We start from the raw sequence: 24,459 nt of genomic DNA on the forward strand, positions 1-24,459 counted from the left end.
ATTATGTAGATAATTTCTAAGAATAAAATCAGCTTTGACAAGGGGGTAACTAAGTGTTGTTCTGAAGTATTATGTGAAAACACAATACTAACATTTTATTGTATACTTCAGCTAAACTTCATCTACATGACAAGGCAGAAATTTTTCATTTCTTAGAAAATTTAATTATAAAAAAAAACTACAAGCTCACTCTGACTGCTGCCAAATGAGATTTACATATACAAACCACCTGACATACCTTAGCTTTAACACAGCTTACAAATTTCTACAATTTGTATTTTCTCATGGAAGTAGAATAAACCCTGGTGGTTCAGTCATAAACAATCTGTCTGCAGTGCAGGAGACCCAGATTCGACCCCTGGGTCAGGAAGATCACCTGGTGAAGGGAATGACTGCCCACTCCAGTATTCTTACCTGGAGAATTCCACAGACAGAGGAGTCTGGTAGGCTACAGTTCATGGGGTCACAAAAAGTCTGACATGACTAACTGACTAACACTTCCACTTTTTCAAAGTTACAGGATATCCATTTGGGAAGATAAAAAGCTAAAAGCATTTCTCCCAAACAATTTTCTTAGGCGATCATGATTTTTCCTGTTTTTATGCACTATATTTCACTTACTCCAAAGTATTTTCCCCATATTTTAATATCTCTGAAATTGGGACTTGGCTTACAATGATAATTGAAATGTTTCTGTTTTCTTAGTGTTATATAAAATAAGTATTATATAAACAAAGCAAATTACCTAATTTTTTTAACATTAAAATATTATTGCATATAACAAAATTCATTGATAACTCTGCTACCTCAATACCTGTGTTTTAACCCTTATTCCAATTTTATATACATTTGTAATGTGTACAAATAAAACTCTAAATACACTAAAAGTCTGTTAATATTTCTGAAAGCCTTTACTAACAATATTCTTGGACAGCAAGGAGATCCAACCAGTCCATTCTAAAGGAGATCAGCCCTGGGATTTCTTTGGAAGGAATGATGCTAAAGCTGAAACTCCAGTACTTTGGCCACCTCATGCGAAGAGTTGACTCATTGGAAAAGACTCTGATGCTGGGAGGGATTGGGGGCAAGAGGAGAAGGGGACGACAGAGGATGAGATGGCTGGATGGCATCACTGACTCGATGGACACGAGTCTGGGTGAACTCCGGGAGTTGGTGATGGACAGGGAAGCCTGGCGTGCTGCGATTCATGGGGTCGCAAAGAGTCGGACACGACTCAGCAACTGAACTGAACTGAACCATCTAAAGTTTCTTCTATAAAATATGTTCTCAAAGTCTTCCTAATGTGACAACTGAAATAATTCTAGCCTAAGCACGTAAAAACTTGAATAATCAGTATTTTAGTAATCTGAAAATCAGGTACCGAGCTGGCATAAAGGATTAATTCCTACTTGAAAGTGTATCTGTAAAAATACTGAATGTTCTATGCAACATCCAAATCCATAAACTGAATGAGTTAATTCCAACAAGGCAGAGGAGTTGCAAAAATACTCCTAAGACATAACTTGTACTAATTTTATTTTTCCAAGGGCAATTTTATCTACTTCTCTAGCGAAAGAAGAATTTTCCTATTCTCACAGAGTCTGGTGTATAAAACACAAGTAAATATAAAACAATGAGAGAGTACTGCTCAAGAACATAAAATAAAACAGAATAAAATCAACCCTGTGTAATCACCAGACAGGCCTGCTGATACGTGATGTAGGTAAGTAGTGAGTACATGTAAGACCCTAGGATAATCTGATGAGCATTATCATAAGGATAATGAATCCATTCTGCTTAATTGCACACAACAGTATAAAGAGCAGAATTTGGTAAATTTTACCAAATTGGCACTGTAAAGCAGTTCAGAAAGGAGGTCCTTACGATACTGAGACAACTGCTCTAGAGTATCATATCTGCTCATTGTTTGTTTTAATTTGGTTTTTCAAATGCCACAGAGAATGAAGATCCTGGAGACCTTATGTGTTCTAACAGAAGAGACTTATTCTTCCAGGTCACTGACTGTACCTGCTAATTCCACTAAGAAGGTCTACATCCTTCATGCCATCGCCTGTCAACCCTCTCCCAACTACTTTAGTGAAAGATCTCTTCATCGGCACCACAATTTCTCAGCAGCCGTATATTGAGAGCAGTAACCTTAGGGTTCCTACACTACTTGGGACCTCCAAGTGCCCACTGCACTGAAATCCCCCATCAAAGCAGATTTTTCAAACTGTTCTTGCTTGGCAGCCATGGTTCCCCTTCCCTTAGTCATTTCCCCACTCTTTCCCTTCAATCCCTTGAAACAGTTTGAAAAATGGATGCCTTAGGGCCCCATCTAGAACCACTGGCCTCTCGTAAGTCTCTCCCTTCAGCTATTAACTCCCCTCCTGGCATCGTACTGCTCAGCCTGCTCTCATCCTGCCGCTGCTGACCTCTTTCTCAGTCATCCATACCATCTTGCTATTTCCACATAGTAAATATCAAGTTTCCTCAACACAGAGGTCCCATCCACCAGACTTAAACCTGACTCTCCCACAAGGCCCACTAAGCTCACAACCCTCACTCACCTTCATTCTCCTTTTTTCAGGACACGCTGTTGTCTCTCACGGCTCCACACTGCGCTCTCAGACCGTATCTCCTTTACTCTGTACTTCTATACTTTGAATAAAAGCTACTCCTTTTCTCTGATGCTCATGTCACTAGTGGTTTTCAGAAGCATACTAACCTTAGAATCCTCTTCAAGGATAAATCTTTTCTTATGGTTTTGATACCCCACTGTCTCCTCTGCCGAGAGTTTGTTCTTTGAAGTATTACTTCATTCCTTTATATTTTAAACCTCTTCAAAATACATTAAAAAATACGTCTGTACACAGAAAACCAACCTTAGCTCCATTCCTTTCTTCTAACTATTGTACTCTGTGTGTCAAAGCTTCCTAAAAGGATAAGCTACACACCAGTAAATATCAAGTCCACTGGTACTGAAATGGCACTTTCTAGGATAACGAGAAACCCCATTAGGAAATGTATCACAACCACTTTTTCATCTCAGGTGAAATCACTGAACATCCATCCATCACGCCTGGATTTCCATGACCCTGCTCCCTCTGGCTTTTCCTGACTTCCAGGCTGCCCCTGACTTCCAGAAGCCTTCTCTCCCCTTGCTGACTCTCTGTGATCCTCTCCAACTCTGCCTGTCTCTGCTGCACACTCCGGAGCCCACAGTGCCGCCCACGTGCTCCACCCCAGCCACTCTCTGCTGCATAACGCGCCCCCCTGGCCCCCAGCCCCTCCACATGAAATGCTCCAAACACAACTCGTCCTTCTGCCTTCCCACTGAGCCGCTCTGCCTCTGGGGCCCCTCCTCATACCAATTTACCCAAAGACGGAGACCTGAGAGCCATGGGAGACTTTTCACTTGCCCTATTACCTACATTCAGTGACTCTCCCTACTATGTAAAGTCCACTATCTACAAACTTCCCATATATTTTATTGTGTGCCCCATTTTAGTGTGGGCCCCAAGAACTTCTACAAACTTTCCCAGCAGTCTCACAACCAGTCTCACATGTCTCACTCTCTCCCACTACATCAGCCAAGTGACCACTCTCTTCTGAAAGTCGGGATCCCATCAGGTTACTTGTTTCCTTCTTTGAAATCCTTTGATGGCATGCCTCGCCTACAGGATAAAGTGCAAAACCCTTGGCATGTTATAAAATGCCTTCTGCGATGTGGTCTCTGCTGACCTCCCAGCCTCGTCTGTGCTCTCTCCTCACGCTTTCCTATCCATCAACTCTGTTCTCTCATGTGCTTATCTTATGCATGCTTTTCTCCTTTGCTTGGGATGTATTCCCTTCACCTGTCAAACCTAACAAACACCCATGCACCCTGATACTTTAGCCTGAGTGTTACTTCCCTGCAGCACCTTCTCAGAGGTCTCACGGTGTTCCTTCTTCCCACACACCTCTAGTGTGCTATCTACCGTATCACTGAAAGTTGCTCAGTTGTGTCCGACTCTTTGTGATCCCATGGACTATACAATCATGGAATTCTCCAGGCCAGAATACTGGAGTGGGTAGCCTTTCCCTCCTCCAGGGGATCTTTCCAACCCACAGATTGAACCAGGGTCTTCTGTACTGCAGGTGGATTCTTTACCAGCTGAGCCACTAGGGAAGCCCAAGAATACTGGAGTGGGTAGCCTATCCCTTCTCCAGTGGCTCTTCCCGACCCAGCAATCAAATGGAGGTCTTCTGCACTGCAGGTGGATTCTTTACCAAATGAACTATCAGGGAAGCTATCATATCACTACCTGTCTATTATTCTTCCTCTCCTACTGGATTGGGAGTTTCCCAACGGGAGAAACTATTTTGTACTGTTGAAATGTGTATCACTAGCACGTAGCACACTGCCCAGCACACAGCAGTTTACAAAACATTACAAAACATTGGTGAAGACCAAGTGTGTCTTCACCCACTACAGAGGTCCTGGTCTGTCTTATGATTGTGCTTTTGCATTTAAGATAGAATACCATGAGTTCCCACTATAAATGGCAATGGGTTAGTGTGGAATGAGGGGAAAGTTAATCTGTTCCATTTGGGAATATTCTAGGTTTTTAATGGTGAATAGCGATACCTGCCCTCTGATTTAAATGTCAACAGAGTTACAGCTCTAACACCAGTTAAGGAGGCTGGGTCTTGTCACACAACAAACTTACTAAGCAGCAGGTCCTTAAAGGAAACCAGGAAAGCCAACAGATAGGCTGACCTTGTATAAAAGTATATCTTATTAAAAATTATGGGGAAGATAAAAATTAAAAAGTTAGGCATTAGCCTAGGTATTACTAAAGTTCAGTATTAGCAACTGAGACTAATTTTAGGCAAATTTCCCATAAAATAAACAGAACTGGTTACATAATGGGGAAGATAAAAATTAAAAAGTTAGGGGTTAGCTTAGGTATTACTAAAATTCAGTGTTAGCAACTGAGACTAATTTTAGGCAAATTTCCCATAAAATAAACAGAACTGGTTACATAATCCCATCTATAAAAATTATAGTACGTAGGCAAGTAAGTTTTAGATTATAAATTTTAAAGGACCAGGTAGATCAGATCAGATCAGTCGCTCAGTCGTGTCCGACTCTTTGTGACCCCATGAATTGCAGCACGCCAGTCTTCCCTGTCCATCACCAACTCCCGGAGTTCACTTAGACTCACGTCCATCGAGTCAGTGATGCCATCCAGCCATCTCATCCTCTGTCGTCCCCTTCTCCTCTTGCCCCCAATCCCTCCCAGCATCAGAGTCTTTTCCAATGAGTCAACTCTTCGCATGAGGTGGCCAAAGTACTGGAGTTTCAGCTTTAGCATCATTCCTTCCAAAGAAATCCCAGGGCTGATCTCCTTTAGAATGGACTGGTTGCATCTCCTTGCAGTCCAAGGGACTCTCAAGAGTCTTCTCCAACACCACAGTTCAAAAGCATCAATTCTTCGGCGCTCAGCCTTCTTCACAGTCCAACTCTCACATCCATACATGACCACAGGAAAAACCATAGCCTTGACTAGACGAATCTTTGTTGGCAAAGTAATGTCTCTGCTTTTCAATATGCTATCTAGGTTGGTCATAACCTTCCTTCCAAGGAGGAAGCGTCTTTTAATTTCATGGCTGCAGTCACCATCTGCAGTGATTTTGGAGCCCAGAAAAATAAAGTCTGACACTGTTTCCACTATTTTCCCATCTATTTCCCATGAAGTGGTGGGACCGGATGCCATGATCTTTGTTTTCTGAATGTTGAGCTTTAAGCCAACTTTTTCACTCTCCTCTTTCACTTTCATCAAGAGGCTTTTTAGTTCCTCTTCACTTTCTGCCATAAGGGTGGTGTCATCTGCATATCTGAGGTTATTGATATTTCTCCCAGCAGTCTTGATTCCAGCTTGTGTTTCTTCCAGTCCAGCGTTTCTCATGATGTACTCTGCATATAAGTTAAATAAACAGGGTGACAATATACAGCCTTGACGTACTCCTTTTCCTATTTGGAACCAGTCTGTTGGTCCATGTCCAGTTCTAACTGTTGCTTCCTGACCTGCATACAAATTTCTCAAGAGGCAGATCAGGCGGTCTGGTATTCCCATCTCTTTCAGAATTGTCCACAGTTTATTGTGATCCACACAGTCAAAGGCTTTGGCATAGTCAAGAAAGCAGAAATAGATGTTTTTATGGAACTCTCTTGCTTTTTCCATGATCCAGTGGATGTTGGCAATTTGATCTCTGGTTCCTCTGCCTTTTCTAAAACCAGCTTGAACATCAGGAAGTTCACGGTTCACACATTGCTGAAGCCTGGCTTGGAGAATTTTAAGCATTACTTTACTAGCATGTGAGATGAGTGCAATTGTGTGGTAGTTTGAGCATTCTTTGGCATTGCCTTTCTTTGGGATTGGAATGAAAACTGACCTTTTCCAGTCCTGTGGCCACTGCTGAGTTTTCCTAATTTGCTGGCATATTGAGTGCAGCACTTTCACAGCATCGTCTTTCAGGATTTGGAATAGCTCAACTGGAATTCTATCACTGCCACTAGCTTTGTTCATAGTGATGCTTTCTAAGGCCCACTTGACTTCACATTCCAGGATGTCTGGCTCTAGGTCAATGATCACACCATCGTGATTATCTGCGTCATGAAGATCTTTTTTGTACAGTTCTTCTGTGTATTCTTGCCACCTCTTCTTAATATCTTCTGCTTCTGTTAGGTCCATACCATTTCTGTCCTTTATCGAGCCCATCTTTGCATGAAATGTTCCTTTGGTATCTCTGATTTTCTTGAAGAGATCTCCAGTCTTTCCCATTCTGTTGTTTTCCTCTATTTCTTTGCATTGATCGCTGAAGAAGGCTTTTTTATCTCTCCTTGCTATTCTTTGGAACTCTGCATTCAGATGTTTATATCTTTCCTTTTCTCCTTTGCTTCTCACTTCTCTTCTTTTCACAGCTATTTGTAAGGCCTCCCCAGACAGCCATTTTGCTAAGGACCAGGTACCTTCATTATAAAAGTGTAAGATACTTAAATATGGCTGTATACTCAAATAAAACATTTACATATAATTCCTAAAAATAGAATTATTGTTTAGCCAGATATTCTATAACTAACCAGACAAAGTGCATGGCCCAGAATAGCTAAATTACTGACTCACAATGCAAAGTCATTTTCATTTTGTTTAAAAATAAGTAAATAAAAGGAGGCATTTGTTTTTTGGTTTAAACACAGAGTCTAAAAGGGAATTTTTCAGGTGTCTCCTTCCTTTTCCACGCCAGAGACTGCAGTGTTCTCAATGCAGCACTGATTTTATAGTCTGATCTTTTCATAAGGTCTCCCTAAATGTGCTCACTGGAGCTATTGACAGCATTAACAAAATGAACTCACCAGACCATGTCTACCTAAAATAACTTCTTCCCTTAGGACTGAGATAGGAGGGCTAGAGAACTCTCTCTCTCATGCCTGATAATGCAATTTTAACGCTCCACTCAGTATTATGACATTAGGCTAATCTCCTGTGCAGTTTTGGTAGTCCCAGCTATGCGATTCCCTACATTATTTGGTAATACGACTTCCAGAAAATTAACTACTTTTAACACTGAACACATGAATTTAGCAATTCTATACATGACACTTTAATACTGTTAGAAGAACCCACTGGAGAACTGATAGAAATATGATCATCATACACAGAAAGCCAGGGATTACTATTAATCTAAAAAATGTTAAAATTCTATAGTTCCCAAATTAGTTATTACAAACAAGTAACACATGTATCAAAACAGGCCCATTATTATAAAATGTCACTCACCATCCCCAGCAGGAAGTCCTCTCTCCTTTTTTTCATCACATTTGTTGCATTCACTGAAGTAAAGCAGCAGGAACATATCCAAGAGTACCCAAATCAAGGAGGTGGCTAGGACCACCTTGCAGTATGCAAATTTTCTCATGGCACTTTAAGTCAAATGCAAAATTTTAAAATATATATATATATAAATATACAAAGATCACGTAAAATTATTCCAATCCAGTTTCATCAGAAATCACCTTCATAACCTACAGACAGAAAAAAAAGAAAAAGATTAACTAAAAAATTCAGAACCTAAAGCACAATCGAAAGATTAACTTATATGCATATGAAATTTTACCATGAAGAATAAGTTTTAAATAAGACTTCAAAAAATACTTGTAAAATATATAAAAATTGATAGTATCAATAACATGCAAATAACTCCTACAAATCAATATACACAATAAAATAGAAAAATGGGTAAATGATGCAAACAAGCACTTTGCAGAAAGGAAACCGGAAGAGCCAATAAACAAGTGAAAATGGGCTCGATTCACTACAATTAAGAAAATGCAAATTAAAACAGTGAGTGACTATCTCATATCCATTAAACACGTGGGGTTTTACTGCCTTCTATTCAACTGCTATATTAAACACTCAAGTAAAAACTAACCCATTAACTGCCACAGGGGTTTAAGAAATCAGTAATTCCCAGTCCATTTCAAACACTCCCCTTCAGTTCCATGGTCCAAGGATTTATATGAGCTCTCCCGGTCGCTGTACTGCATCAGTTTAACTGGAGTGATTCTTATCTCTCTGTCCCACTGAATCCCATTCTAAAAATGCTAGTCACCAGCCATTCAGAAACAGACTCATGGAAAGCGTAGAAGAAAAGGGCATCGAGAGATCTGAGGCCTGGACTTGGCTCTGACAGTAACTGCACAGACTTCCCTGAACCTTCCTTTCTATGTGTCCCACCCTCACCCCAATCTGTTACATCTTGAGAAAATGACTGGATGGACGGTTACCAAATATGGGACGGCTAGATCAAAAACACTCCTGGCATGCTGGCACTCGTCTGGGGGAGCACTGAAGCAGTCCCCAGGACCTCAGACGAGGAATCATTGCATGGAGCCGTGGGCACCAAGGCTCAAAGGCGCGTGTCAGTGCTGCCCGGGAGATGGAAGAATCAAGCGCACTTGGGGTGGATGGAGGAAACACTTGGCACAGGTGCCCCCCACTGAAAGCCAATGTGCAGATGCTCTGAAGGGCTGTAAGCTCCAGGGGGGCCCAGGAGCTTCTTACAAGGGCAGTTTATGTAGCATGAACCCGGGATAGATCAGAGAGTTTATCTATGAAAAAGATAACAGTTCTTTCCTACCTTACAAAGGGGCTAGCCAGCAACCTGAAAAGCACCCCAAAATACTAGGTGACACTTGTAACTGTGAAGTATTATTTCTGCTCACCTCTCTGGGGACTGTGATCTCTTGCCTATTGGTCTCCTTCCATCAAACCAACACTCCCCACTTGTACCCTAGAACAGGGGTGCCACTGTCGGATTCTTGCCTCAAGTCCCTCACATGGAGTGAGCAACCACTACTAACTCTAGTGACTAGGGTGAGGGCAAGGCCAAAAGGATTACAACGCGCAGTGTCATGGAACAACAGATCTCTCCAGAGAAGCCGATATACCATGTATTTCAAGCCACTTCACGTGCAAGGCTACCTCTCTTGGTCACTGGCAAAGCAAGCAGTCTAACTGCTGGTGCGCTATCTGGGACGCAAATGTGGCTGTGTTCTCTAAAACCTGCTGATTGTTATTTCTTTTAAGCTTACAGCCCAGAACACTTAAATGTAAGTCTTTATAACTCTGTACCCATCCCTGTTTAATTTTTCCAAGGCAGCACAATTAGATTCTAAAATTGAAGATGAAACGCAGGGGGTGTGTATGTATTTGGAAGGAGAGCGGTACAGAGAAGGCAGGAGGTGCAGGGAGAAAGGAGAATAAAGAAGAGGCAAAAACCTCTGAAACCTTGGGGCAGAGATTCCTCAGACATTAACAGTAAAATGCACAAATCATTAAAAAATAAAAAGACTGCACGTTGGACTTAATAAAATCTGCTCTTCAAAAGACAGTTAAATAAAAAACAAGTCACATATGGGGAGAAAATATTTACAAATGACTCATCTGATAAATTACTTGTAACCAGACCACATAAAAAACTCTCCAAATACAGTGTTTAAAAACCCTAATCGAAAACAGTGGGCGAAAAGTTTGAACTGTCACTTCACCGGAACAGCAATTCAGGTGGTAAATGAGTACAAGAAAAGATTTTCAACATTGTTAGCTATTGTGTGTGTGTACTCAGTCAGATCCGAGTCTTTGCAATCCAGGGACTGTGGCCTGCCAGGCTCCTCTGTCCATGGGATTCTCCAGGCAAAAATACTGGAACGGGTTACCGTTTCCTTCTCCAGGGGATCTTCCTGACCCAAGGATTAAACCCATGTCTCTTGTGTCTCCTGCACTGGCAGATGGATTCTTTACCGCTAATGCCACCTACTGCTGCTGCTAAGTCACTTCAGTCGTGTCTGACTCTGTGCGACCCCATAGAGGGTAGCCCACCAGGCTCTGCCATCCCTGGGATTCTCCAGGCAAGAACACTGGAGTGGGTTGCCATTTCCTTCTCCAATGCATGAAAGTGAAAAGTGAAAGTGAAGTCTCTCAGTCGTGTCTGACCCTCAGCAATCCCATGGACTTCAGCCTGCACCAGGCTCCTCCGTCCATGGGATTTTCCAGGCAAGAGTACTGGAGTGGGGTGCCACTGCCTTCTCCAAATGCCACCTACTAGGGAACTGCAAATTAAAAACACAATGAAACACCACTATGCACCAATATAAACAGCTAAAGGAAAAACGAAAACTACCAAATGCTAGCAAGAACTGCTGTAACTGGACCACTAACACACTGCCAGTGGAATGCAAAATGGTACAGTCTCTCCTGAAAACAAAGTTTTTCTCCCATAAGAATCTTACTTAAGAGAAAGGATAATGTATGTCTACACAAAGACTTGTACACAACCTTTATATCAACTCAATCATAACCATCAAAATCTGGAAACAATCCACACGTCTACCACCTGGTGAATGGATAAACAAATTGTGGTACTCTAAACAGTGAAGGACTTCAACCCAGAATCCAGCAATCAAGAAAAACTCTCGATGTACATGCAACAGCACTGATAAATCTCACAAGCCTTATGCTAAGTGAAAGTGGTCAGTAACAAATGGCTGCATTTTGTATACTACATGATGCCATTTATATGAGAGAGAAATCAGATCAGCCGTTGCCAGGGGCTTGGAAGAGTAGGGGACTGCCCTCAAAGGACTGAAAACTTGTGATGATGGGAAACCCGGTACTCCCAGCTTGTGGTGGTGCTCATACAACTGTGTCCATTTGTCCAAACGGGTATGACTACACTTAAAAGGGTGAATTCTACTGTACATAATAAATTCAACCTCAATAACCTTAAAAATAGGTAAATACAGAAGAGGTGAGGACCCTTCAAAGAAACAATTTAAATTTTAGGAGGATAACTGTTGTATATTTCTTCAAGTACCTTAAACACTATTACCAATGGGTTAAGTACCCTCCCAGTCATTCAGAAAAAAATCAGCAGTATGTCATGTCTTTTTTTTTTTAAGTAATTGTATTATACCTACATATTCTCAGAACTTTTGGAATGAGTTCTGGGCACATGGCTATAGTACTACAGAACCAAATAAATTTTTTAATACTATTTATTTTTATTTTTGCCTGCGCTAGGCCTTTGTTGCTTTTCGCAGGCTTTCTCCAGCTGGGGTTTCTCCAGCCGCCTCTCTCCAGGGGCTACTCTGCGGCGCCTGGGCTTCTCCCTGCGGGGACCTCTCTTGCTGAGGTGCATGAGTTGCTCCAAGGCATGTGGAATCTTCCTGGACCAGGGATTAAATCCATGTCCCCTGGATTGACAGGCAGATTCTTATCCACTACACCACCAGGGAAGTCCACGTGTATCATGTTTTAAAGCAACAATAACATCTATTTTGACTCAAATATTTTAATGTCTTAAATGTCCCTACAGGAGGAAAAGACTGAAATGTTTGTGACCATAAAGGGGAAGCATGAGAGATCTCTGTGGTAATGCTGCAGAGATTTTTTTTTAATTAAACTAATATGTTCAACAGACATTTAACCTCTCTTTCCACCATATGGTCTTAGACAACCAATGTCTTAATGATCACTCCAAAAAAGGCCTGATATCCACAAAGCTGTGTCAGAATGCCACATATTGTTTTACACATTACTACTCTTTAAAGAAGCGAGAAAATAGACACAGGCTGAGGTGGTTTCCTGGCTCATGATTCTGACTCTTGCTCTGCCCACCATACCCCAAGGACTTCTGGTAATAGACCTAGTCCCATGGGCACAGGATAGCCAAACGACCTGGCCAGGCCAAGCACAGGCCCTCAGCCCTTCACTTCCCAAGTCACAGACTGGAAGCCCATGCTAACCTAGCGCTGCAGTCAGCTACACTGCCCGTCACGGAGAGAAAGCCGACCTGCAGTCCAAGAGGGCGAGCTCAGACAGAGGCACGCAGGACGAGAGGAGGAGGGTCCCGTAGTGACTGAGTCCCTGTCTCTTCTTTGGCTTTCGTGACCACTCAGGAATCCTTCTAATAATCCCCTTTTCCACTTATGAGAGTTTGAACGGGGTTCCTGACACACACCTGGGATGCGGAAGCGGGGGTAGTGGTGGGGCAGAGAGAGGAAACCTAAAGTCAGACAGGCTCTGGTCCACTTCTGAAGTTCCTCTCTACTAGTCAGAACAATTATACATTATGAGGCACACTATGCTACTTGAAGGGACACTGAACCGCTTATAAGTGGAAAAATCTGAAACTTGCTTTTCTTCTAACACTACATTTCTCAAGCCCATTCATGCTGCATGTTGTTGTAGTCCGTTCCTTTTCACCACTGTATAATGCTCAATTGGCTTATATTAATGTCATCATACACTATGGGGCTAATCATAGCTTATCCCTTTCATGCTTAATAGGCATGGCATTATTTCTAGGTTTATGCATGTTTCCTGGTACACATGTGCCAGGGGTCAGCAAACTTCTGCAAAGGGCCAGGCAGTAAACATTTTAGGCTTTGCGGGACATAACATCTCTGTGGCAATCACCTGAATCTGGGGTTGTACCACAAAAGCAGCCATGATATGTAACCAAGTAAGTGTGACAGTATTCCAATAAAATGAAGCTTATTTATGGAAATTAAATTTGAATCTCATATAATTTTTAAATTATAAATTATGAAATTATTTCTTAATCATTTAAAGATGTTAAAAATCTTTCTTTATTCATGAGTTGTCACAACCCTGATCTAGAGGACATACCTAGGGATATTAGGTCATGAGACTACACGTATTTTCAATATGACAACATATGGCAAACTTGCTTTCCCAGATGTCTAAAGCAAAATGAGAACTCTGGATGTGTTATGTCCTTGGCAACACTTATTGATGTCAAACTATTTAATTTTTTGACAATCTGGTAAGTGTGTAATTTAATTTGAGTTTCCCCACCATCTCTGACATTTCCATTTCCTCTTCCTAATGTATTCACTGAAGTTTATTCTATTGGGTGAAGTTGTTTTGTCTTTTTCCTATTAGTTTGTGAAGATCTTTATACAGTCTGGATTCTAATCTGTGTCAGTTACATGTACTACAAGTATCTTTGCCCAGTTTATAGCTTATCTTCTTAATAAGAGGTGTATTTTGTAGTCCATATTTTCTATGTCTTAAGAAGTTTTTCTCTACCTAGAGATCATTAAAAATATTTTAATGTCTAGAAGTTTTAAAGTTTTACCTTTCCAGTGTAAGTACAGATTCAATATTATTTTCTTCCCTATGGATAACCAATTGTCTCAGTACTGTTTATGGAAAAGTTCAATCTCTCCCTAAAAGTGTGCAATGCCAACTTTGTCATAAGTCATGTTTCTGAGGTTCTACATTCTGTTCCATTGGTCTGCTTATCCCTACACCACACAGCATCTTAATTATAGCTTTACAACAATTTTTGGTACTAGGTAAAGCAAATATTCTCACCTTTTACTAGGTGAGGAGTACCTTGGCTACTTCTGACCCACTGGCCTTCCTTAGCTATGCTGACCACATCTACTGCACAAGAAATCCAGTAGTTAAAAATGCTTACATGTCTATGGTGGAACAATTTTACTGTTCTGAGAAAATAAACCAATTAAAAATTCATATAAGTCATAAAAAAAGAAGTTGGTGATGAGAAGAGGAATTAAATTCAAGAAGTCAAAAGCAAAGTTCTAAAAATGTTCTTCAAAATGACATTACTAAAATAAATGTATACTATCTAAACTTTATGTCTACTACTTTGTTATTCCTTTAAAACAAAACAAAACAAAACAAACCAGTATTCTAGAGTCCCAATCATTCCATGCTGCTTGGATATTTACTGAGTCTTGGCCAACTCTGTTCTTGATACCATGTCAGACACTGTAGATGGTAGGAGCATGAAGGCAATGATCCACACCATGGAAACTGTTATCACGCTACTAAATACCAGGGTAAGAGACACGCCATTCACATTACAAAAGAGAAACACCAACTCAGGAAACCTGGCAGGAAAAAGACATCCAGATAGGGAAGTTTCTAAACAGGTTTTATCAGACAGTGTAAGATACTAAACTTTGCTGCAACAAGGTTTTCTTCAAATTTTTTCTACAAATATTTTGTTCTCTCTCCTTTAGCTAAAATCCTTTAAGGGCTTCCTGATGTCCTGCTATTTTGTTCTGAAGAACACCATTTGTAGGACTCATACCTGAGAGTTCTCACTAAAGAATTAAGTTAGGGAAATGTTACTTCCTCCATTTGCTCTGAGAGATTCATTCTGTATATCACTGCACCAAAGGTTCTATGAAGCCCTGCATCGAGGCAAGCTGCGTGATTCTGTTAACTCAGAACTTCTCAGATTCAAGCACGGAATCTTCCCCAACTACTCTTCCTTTTTTGCATAATAGAAAGCAGTTTTCAAACAGCAATAAATTAACTAGTGAAGACTGGCTTCAAATCCTGGAAGCAGGTAACTTTTAAGCTATGAGTTATTTTCTTTCTGCAAAATTATCTCTGTAAAGCTGCAAATTGAGTAAAAAAAAGAAATCCCATTGTGTTTAAAAGCCTCTCATGAGGCTGACTTTCACAGACAGAAGGTCAATGTGTAATTTTGTAATGTGTTAATTAATTTAATTAATAAAATTAATTAAGTTAATTTTGTTATATTTTTATTTAACATAACATATACCTGTATATAGTACAAATGAAAAGTGAAAGTGTTAGTCACTCAGTCATGTCTGACTCTTTGCAATCCCATGGACTGTAGCCCACCAGGCTCCTCAGTCCATGGAATTTTCCAGGCAAGAATACTAGAGTGAGTTGCCATTTTCTTCTCCAGGGGATCTTCCCAACCCAGGGTTTGAACCTAGGTCTTCTGCATTGCAAGCAGATTCTTTACTGTCTAAGCCACCAGGATTTGTGGACAAAATGGGAAATCCAAAAGTCACCATTATATATAAATCCCTAAAAGAAAAGAATCTAGAAGCCTCCCTTCAGGTAAGTGAAATCTGTCAACTATTTCCACTATCAGTTATTTTTTTTCAAGTGTGGAGTATCATATTCTACAGAATATATCATCATTAAATTTTGCATTCAGCAAATGCAACATTATTTCATGTGGAAGTCTGTGAGGAAAGAGTTAACACAGCAGGTGTGTTCTACCCTGTCCATGCTAAGCCCAGGGGGATGCCTAGGGCCATGGCAATGACCCCTGGCCAAATGCTGAGAAGAAACTCCTGGAATGTTCATGGTTATTTGTTAAGGATGTTAGAGGTGGTGAGTCAGGATGTACCAGGCTGTCAGCATTGTTTAAAGAAATCATCAAGATTTATGACGCGCACCTGGTGTCTGGTCTGGGGCCCAACTCTCAGCTGCCAAAGCTAGCCACATGGCAGGAATACGCCTACGTGACCAGCTGGCTACCAACAGGAGCTCCAGGCTCTGACACTCATGTGCTTCCCTGACCAGACACGTCTTGTACTTGTCTCTTATCATTCACAGCTGGAGGGGAACTCGTGGTCCTGTGATCCTTACGGAGGGAAGACTCAGAAGTCCACACCTGATCTCGTCAACATTCACCTGTTTTATCTTTTTTCTGCTGTTCTTGCACTGTATCTTTGGCTGTAATAAAAATGCAGTGAGTACAACACTATGTTGAGCTGTGTCAGTCTTTCCAGCAAATCAAACTAGTGGGTAGTCAGATCAGATCCGATCAGATCAGATGCTCAGTCGTGTCCTACTCTTTGCGACCCCATGAATAGCAGCATGCCAGGCCTCCCTGTCCATCACCAACTCCCAGAGTTCACCCAGACTCACGTCCATCGAGTCAGTGATGCCATCCAGCCATCTCATCCTCTGTCGTCCCCTTCTCCTCTTGCCCCCAATCCCTCCCAGCATCAGAGTCTTTTCCAATGAGTCAACTCTTCGCATGAGGTGGCCAAAGTACTGGAGTTTCAGCTTTAGCATCATTCCTTCCAAAAAAATCCCAGGGCTGATCTCCTTTAGAATGGACTGGTTGGATCTCCTTGTAGTCCAAGGGACTCTCAAGAGTCTTCTCCAACACCACAGTTCAAAAGCATCAAAGGGCCCCCAAAACCAACACCATAATACCGACTTCTCTCATTCCTTTTCAGAAGCTGCATGATCATAAGGACGATATCCTTGAATGAATACATCAGCGTACAGCATAAAAGCTAAGACATAGGCCTGAGATTACTGTCTTTAGAAAGGTCTGGTTGCAATGTTAGCCCTTGGCTGGTGTTTGGGAACTTGAGTGATACATAGTTTCCTATGCTGATATAAATCTTACCTTAAATGATAAGCAGGCCTCACTGTGCTGAAACTGCCTGTACAAACAATATGATTTATGCAAAACACCTCTTTTCCTGTTGGGAGCCTGAAATTTTGGTACATGCTAGGCAGAAGGTACCTCCATTACCAGGTCTGATAAAAACACTGGCATTAAGTCTAATGAGTTTTCCTGATTGACAACACTTCACACATGTTGTCAAAATTCACTGCTAAAGGAATTAAGCTTACCTGGAGGAATTAAGCTTATTCCATGGGGAGAGGACTCTAGGAAGATAGTAACTGCTTTCCTCCAGATTTCACTTCTTCCCTTTGCTAACACTGCTTTGTATCCTTTTGCTGTCATAAATCTTAGCTATTATTCAGAGATCACATGCTGAATGCTATGAATCCTCCTCAGTTCAATTTAGTCGCTCAGTCGTGTCCGACTCTTTGCAACCCCATGAATCACAGCACGCCAGGCCTCCATGTCCATCACCAACTCCTGGAGTTCACTCAAACTCATGTCCATCGAGTCAGTGATGCCATCCAGCCATCTCATCCTCTGTCATCCCTTCTCCTCCTGCCCCCAGTCCCTCCCAGCATCAGAGTCTTTTCCAATGAGTCAACTCTTCGCATGAGGTGGCCAAAGTACTGGAGTTTCAGCTTCAGCATCAGTCCTTCCAAAGAACACCCAGGGCTGATCTCCTTTAGAATGGACTGGTTGGATCTCCTTGCAGTCCAAGGGACTCTCAGGAGTCTTCTCCAAAACCACAGTTCAAAAGCATCAATTCTTTGGCACTCAGCTTTCTTCACAGTCCAACTCTCACATCCATACATGACCACAGGAAAAACCATAGCCTTGACTAGACGGACCTTTGTTGACAAAGTAATATCTCTGCTTTTCAATATGCTATCTAGGTTGGTCATAACTTTCCTTCCAAGGAGTAAGCGTCTTTTAATTTCATGGCTGCAGTCACCATCTGCAGTGATTTTGGAGCCCCGAAAAATAAAGTCGGACACTGTTTCCACTGTTTCCCCATCTATTTCCCATGAAGTGATGGGACCGGATGCCATGATCTTTATTGAATGTTGAGCTTTAAGACAACTTTTTCACTCTCCTCTTTCACTTTCATCAAGAGGCTTTTTTAGTTCCTCTTCACTTTCTGACATAAGGGTGGTGTCATCTGCATATTTGAGGTTATTGATATTTCTCCTGGCAATCTTGATTCCAGCTTGTGTTTCTTCCAGCCCAGCGTTTCTCATGATGTACTCTGCATAGAAGTTAAATAAGCAGGGTGACAATATACAGCCTTGACGTACTCCTTTTCCTATTTGGAACCAGTCTGTTGGTCCATGTCCAGTTCTAACTGTTGCTTCCTGACCTGCATACAGATTTCTCAAGAGGCAGGTCAGGTGGTCTGGTATTCCCATCTCTTGAAGAATTTTCCACAGTTTATTGTGATCCACACAGTCAAAGGCTTTGGCACAGTCAATAAAGCAGAAATAGATCCCCCTAGGCAATCACTAAATCTGGGGGTGGTCTTGGGAACAGCCAACACAATCAGCATTTTAAAACAGAAGTGATGGTCTATTAGGCCAAATGCTAAAATTCACATTTGAATTCCAGAACGTATTAATATCAGTAATGTGCTCCTAGCAATTTTACTTTATTTGCATAAACCTGGGCCTCTTTATTCCTTGAATGAGAAAAACATACCCAGGTCACAGTCCCTGAATTAAATGCAGTAATGCACAACATACTCACAGTAAACACTCAGTAAATATTAAATAGTAATTCTAAAGGCTCTTTCTTAGATGAAACAAAAAAAATCAGGAACATTTTACATTTGTACTGATGCATTTGGAGTCCTGCAAAGAGAAGCTCAGAGACAAACTTGAACCCTTCATCCTCCTAACACTGGCGCCATGAGTGCTCTCCAGTCCACACATCAGGACTACTGGGTGAACACCCAGTAGTTAAACCCTATATAATAAGTATCTTTCTATTTCTAAATGTGGTCTTCATTTAGTCTTCACATTGCTTTCGTGAATGAGAAGTGAATGTGCTAATTAATTAGTACCACATGTGGCTATGCTTGATGGTTATGTTTCTCAAATTACTGTGCTAGGATTTTAGTACAAGCCACTCACTTTCTGGCATGTATATGAGGCATCAAGTCCAGTCAGGGTAAATCTGAACCTGCGCCACTGTAAGAGCAAATCCCAATGTAAAGAGAAGTCCAACCCTGAAGTCATTTACGCCCAGTGATCAACTTACCCCAAAGTGGCTTTTCAAATGAATTCACATCCCAAATCCACATGTCCCACATCTCCTGCTGAAAAATAAATTTCCTAAAATCAGTTTATTACAGAATAACTCTGTCCTCCCCGCTTTACTTCAGCCACCCTATTCCACTGGACTAAGTGCCAGCCACTTCGCCTGAGGAGGAGCAGGTCTTACTCAGCTACTTCCCCCGTGCTGAGCACCACACCTGGCACAAAATGTGTGCTCAGTTCATGTTTATTACGTGAATGAGTGAGTCGACGAATACAGTATTTCTGAGATCCAACACCAAGCTCAGTGGAAATATTGTAAAAAGTATCTTTCCTCTTCTTGGAAATCGACAAGGATATTAACTTCCCTGGTGGGAAGGTCAAGGACACACAGACAGTACCTATGGCAGACACTGTTCCATATCCCACCCCCACCCCCTGCTTTTCGTTGCCATTAGACCTCTAACTGAATTCAAGTGATCATTTTCCGCTAGACTACCTATTCTTGACTGGTCCCAGCCAACTGTGACTGTTCCACTCCTCTTGCCAGTGTAAATAACCACATCTCAACCAGCAGGATCTGAAGGGAAATCTGTTGGGAAGCATTCAGGAAAAGTTACGCTGCCTCATAGAGAAGCGGAAGGAGACACTATTCTGCCTTTGGATACTGTGTGCAGAACATGCTGAGAAGTGCTGCAGCCATCTTGGGGGCATGAGGGGAGCCAACGTCAACATGCTTAGGATGGCAAGGTGGAAACAGAAAGCAAAAGGGACCCTGACTATCCCCAGGGGCCACTAACAGACTAATCCTGAAACTGCACAGAGCTGGACTTTTTGTTATCAAAGGGATAAAACTCTGACTGTTTAACTGGATATTCTGCAATACTACAGTCAAAAGCATGCCAATACATCACTATGCAACCTATAATTATTGATTTAGATAGGTATGTAGCCTGTGAAGAAAAAAACGAAATGTAAACCAGTGGAGGATCCAAATTAGGGAATCTACTTTTAAAGGAGATTCCATAGAAGGAGAATTTCAATATAAATGGAATAGCTGCAAGACAGAACCTGGTGTGTTACATGCCCAGTCTTAACAACCCTTAAGCCTATCAAAGAATCACATATCCCTAATTCATTCAGACTTTAATAAATAACAAGGATGTGCAAGACACAACACTGTGTAGTTTGATGTACATAAACATGAAAAGGGCTCAGTTTCTGCCTTCAATGAGCTTGCAGTTCAGAAGGACAGATAATATTAGTAAGTTTGTATGACACTTTACAATTTACAAAATGCTTTTCTATTTTTGCAACAGGTGCCAAGTTACAAGGAGCTACAGCACACCAAGGAGAGAAAATGGTGAAGGAGAACGACTGGGGAATTGGTCTGAGTTAGGAAAAGGCAAAAGGATATTTCAGGTGGACAAAACAATATGAGTTAAAATAGGCAGACAGAAAAATCAAGGGACTTCTGGGGACAATGAACAGAAAAATGGGGAGATGTGGTTGTGTGTTTGGAAAAGGGAAATCTCATTCTACTTGATGTCTCAAGTAGAATGAGTATAAGAAAGAGACTTGTCTTGGTAGTTAGCACATTATGGTGATGTCCTCTCACGCTAAGGCATTTGAAGAGCAATGGTCAGGGGATGTTTCCCCATGTTTTTAATTTTATCTCCTGAATTCAAACGCCAACTCATTAAAACAGAACAACGTGGTTTCAGAAAATTTACATCTTTCCTCCTGACCATGAGCGCAGACACAAGGAAATACATTGCCACCATCAGCAATGGAAAAACTAGAGATTCTGGGGACGAGTTTCTGGCAAGTAACGGATCCAGGAGAAACCTTCTCCAGCCCAGAGGCCCACCTTATCGCCTGGCCATAGAGCCCCGAAAGTCTCCAAGGGGAGTTTTGTTTCACATCTTGCCAGAACATCCATCTTAGCCCTGACTTCCACAATGCTGCCCTCTTCCCTTCAAATCATCACTCTCTCACTCTACTGTTTCCTTTACTACCTTCTGTGCAAGAAGGCTTCACTTTCTGTGTCTAACTTCTCAAATTCTCAACCCAGTGTGGTATGGCTTCACTTCAATGAAACTTTCTTTTTTAATCAAATCACTCTAATGTTCTAACTACCAAAACAAGTCGCTTTCTTATATTCATCCTACCTGAGGTCTCAGCCTCTTAAATTATTAATATCTTGGGAACAGACAAGCTGTAAATAGAACCAAACCTTCTTCTTATCTTGGTTCCAGGGTCATTCCTTTCTCTCCCACTTTTCTCAACATGCTCTGCAGTCTTCTCTGGCTCACCCCACTCTGCCCTGGATGTGTCTGCAGGCTGACACTACACAGGTCCCTGGGGAATCCACCAGAGGTAAAGCTGACATACCTCCCCTGTATGCTGATGGCTCTCACATCTCTAACTTCTCTGACTCTCTGGTTAGAATGCAAGTTCCTCCAGCATGGGAATCAAGTTTTTCACATTTAAGCTCTAAAAATCTTATGAAATGTCTGAGGACAAGAGAAACTCATACACAAAATAGCATCTCCACTTCTAAGTCATTCTTTATTTTGTCCTAATGCTTTCCTTTCCATTCTAGCACCAAACACCAATTTACAATGTAATATATGTATTAAATATCTTGTAAGCCTCACGAGGGCAGAGACTTTATTTTAATGCTATTACTACAGCACCTGGAATAGTACTTGGCACATGACAGAAGTTAATAATTATTTGGTTAAATGAACAAAAATACCAGAAAGCAACAGCATGTAAGAAGGAATAAAGGAACCTGAAATGAAAGCGTTTTAAGGGCGTTGTGTTTAGGTTTAGGGCAGAGATATTTGATTAAGGCCTTTATGATTAATATTTTTAATATTAAAGATAACTAATTAAGTAAAAACAGCATGTATAATTAAAAACCAAACTGGAAAAAAAGGAGAAATAATAAAACCAGTCAATTTAGAATAAAAGGAAATTTAAAATGATTTAAAAAACCCACAAATATAGAAAGCACAAAATGGCAGAAATAAATCCCATACATAGGTAATTTAAATAAAGATAAAAAGCCTAACTGTATTCATTAAAAATTATCAGATTGGATTTTTTTCAATAAAAGCTATGTAAGGATTCAGAGCAGTTTACAGAGCAGTTAAAAGCGAAAGCAACCTTACCAAAGATATACAGATGGCAAATAAACATATGAAAAGATGCTCCCTATACCAGTAAAATACAATTCAAACAACAAAACACCTCTATACATGTACTATAATGGCTAAAATTCAGAACACTGACAGTATCAGATACTGGCAAGGAACTCTCATCCAACAGGGACTATCGTCTACCATGAAGTTTGCTGCTGCTGCTGTTTAGTTGCTAAGTCGTATCTGACTCTTTGCGACCTCACGGACTGTAGCCTGCCAGGCTCCTCTGTCCATGGGATTTTTCAGGCAAGGATACTGGAGTGGGCAGCCATTTACTTCTGCAGGGGATCTTCCTGACCCAGGATCAAACCTGCATCTCCTGCATTGGCAGGTAGATTCTTTACCACTGTGCCACCAGGGAAGCCCTTCCATGATTTTTCCATCTGAGAAACTTATGCAGAGAAAGATATGCAGAAAAGTATACATAAAAGTAAGAACTGAAAATGTCCACAGCTGGTGGAAAAGAGAAAATCGCAAATCTGAGTTCAGCTAACTCTAAGAAAAATACAAAGAAAATCACAACGAGAGCACATCATATTCAATTTGCTGAAAACTAAAGATTCAGAGAAAATCTTAAACCAACCAGAGGAAGAAAAAAAGACAGTATCATATACAGAGAAAAAATGGATTACTTCTCATTACATGAAACAAAGGCATTTTCAGATAAGAAAAAGCCAAAGCTCATCTCTCATAGACCTGTATGCAGGTCTATAAGAAGTGCAGAAGGAAAATGAAACCAGATGGAAACTCAGATCTGTAAGAGAAATGAAGAATATCAGCAATGGTAAATATCAGTAAATTTAAAAGCCTAAAGTTTTTCCTCTTGATTTCTTAAAAGAGATGGTTGATGAAAAAAAAATTCTAACTTTATATTGTATAATTTATTAACATACAGATGAAGTATAAGACAAAATTAGAGAAAAGGATAGTGGTGGGAGGAAATGTAACTATATGGTTGCCAGGGGCTTACCTTTTACACTTAATAATACAGCCTAGCATCTATTCATGATATTTAAAACAAAAACAAAGAAATGGTAGGAAATTAGAAAAAAGAATGAATTTTGTTAACCTGATAAGGTTATCTGCCCTAAATCTACAGTAAACAAAACGCTTATTGGTGAAGTGTTGGAAGCATTCCCTTTGAATGAAGTTAGGAAAAGGTCAAAAATGCCGTCTATCACTTTTTCCTCTGAACAATGTACTGGAATTCCTATTCAGAACAGTAAAACAAGAAGAAATAAAGGATTTAAGAACTGGAAAGAAAAAAACAGAGCAACCACAAAGGAAATGACAGAAAATCCAAAAAAATAAAAGCAATTAGAACTAATGAGAACTTTTAGCAAGGTTGCTGGATTCAAGATCAACATACAAAATTCATCTAAGAATTCTAAGAAAATTTCTCAGAAAGACCTTTTAAAAAAATGAAGATATAGCATGCTCACATATGGAAGATTTATTAGAAAAGTAAATAATCTTGGTATTAATCCTCATAATTAATACAGTTCCAAGAAAAACCTCAACATAGTTTTTCAAAGAACTTTAAAAGCAGATCCTAAAATCCAACTGAACGGCAAAGCCATAAAAGATTTTGATTTTTTGTGGCCAATAAAAATTTTGAACAGCAAGGCAGTGGAACTCTGACTGCTACATGTCAATCAAGCTATAGGAATGAAGTCAGTGTGACTGTGGACAGAGGCAGATTAAAAGATTAATCAAACAGAACAAAGTACAGAATCAGACGCCCTTGAGCATGCAAATGGTGCATGACAGAGGTGGCACCACAAATGTATGAGAGAGATGGACTATTTAATAAATGTTCATCCACATGTAAAAGTTAAATTCCTACCTCAAACTTTAAAAGAAAATGAGACAAAGTATCTGTAAATCCTTGGTTACAGAAGAATTTTTCAATGAAGACTCAAAAAGCACAAACCATAAAAGAAAAAATAACTACTTTATGGAAACGAAAAATTTTTAACACAACCAAAAACATCACAGACATTTAAATGATAAGCCAAAGACTATGGGAAAATATCCACAACAGAAATAATCAGCAAAAGATTAGTGGTGGTGGTGGTGTAGTCACTCAGTAGTGACTGACTCTTCGCGACCCCACGCACTGTAGCCCACCAGGCTCCTCTGTCTCGGGGTCTCCTGCATTGTAGGCAGCTTCTTTATCAGAATGTATTTAAAAACTTCTC

At 40.6% G+C, this 24,459-nt stretch overlaps 1 protein-coding gene across 3 annotated transcripts in view; it reads right to left on the reverse strand.

Annotated features, from left to right (window-relative positions):
• Positions 1-24,459, reverse strand: part of GALNT1 (polypeptide N-acetylgalactosaminyltransferase 1) — a 123,237-nt gene that overhangs the window by 60,859 nt on the left and 37,919 nt on the right. The window contains exons 2-3 of one of the 3 annotated variants that reach the window (XM_070361984.1): positions 19,054-19,108; positions 7,827-8,071 (exon numbers count right to left, since the gene is read on the reverse strand). In XM_070361984.1, coding sequence (XP_070218085.1) covers positions 7,827-7,965 — 139 coding nt within the window. In that variant the 5' untranslated portion in view covers positions 7,966-8,071; positions 19,054-19,108. Of the gene's footprint in view, positions 1-7,826; positions 8,072-19,053; positions 19,112-24,459 lie in introns of all 3 variants that reach the window. The other 2 variants (XM_070361983.1, XM_070361985.1) reach the window with 2 other exon arrangements.

Source organism: Bos mutus, chromosome 24, assembly GCF_027580195.1.
Source record: "Bos mutus isolate GX-2022 chromosome 24, NWIPB_WYAK_1.1, whole genome shotgun sequence".
Taxonomy (NCBI): domain Eukaryota; kingdom Metazoa; phylum Chordata; class Mammalia; order Artiodactyla; family Bovidae; genus Bos; species Bos mutus.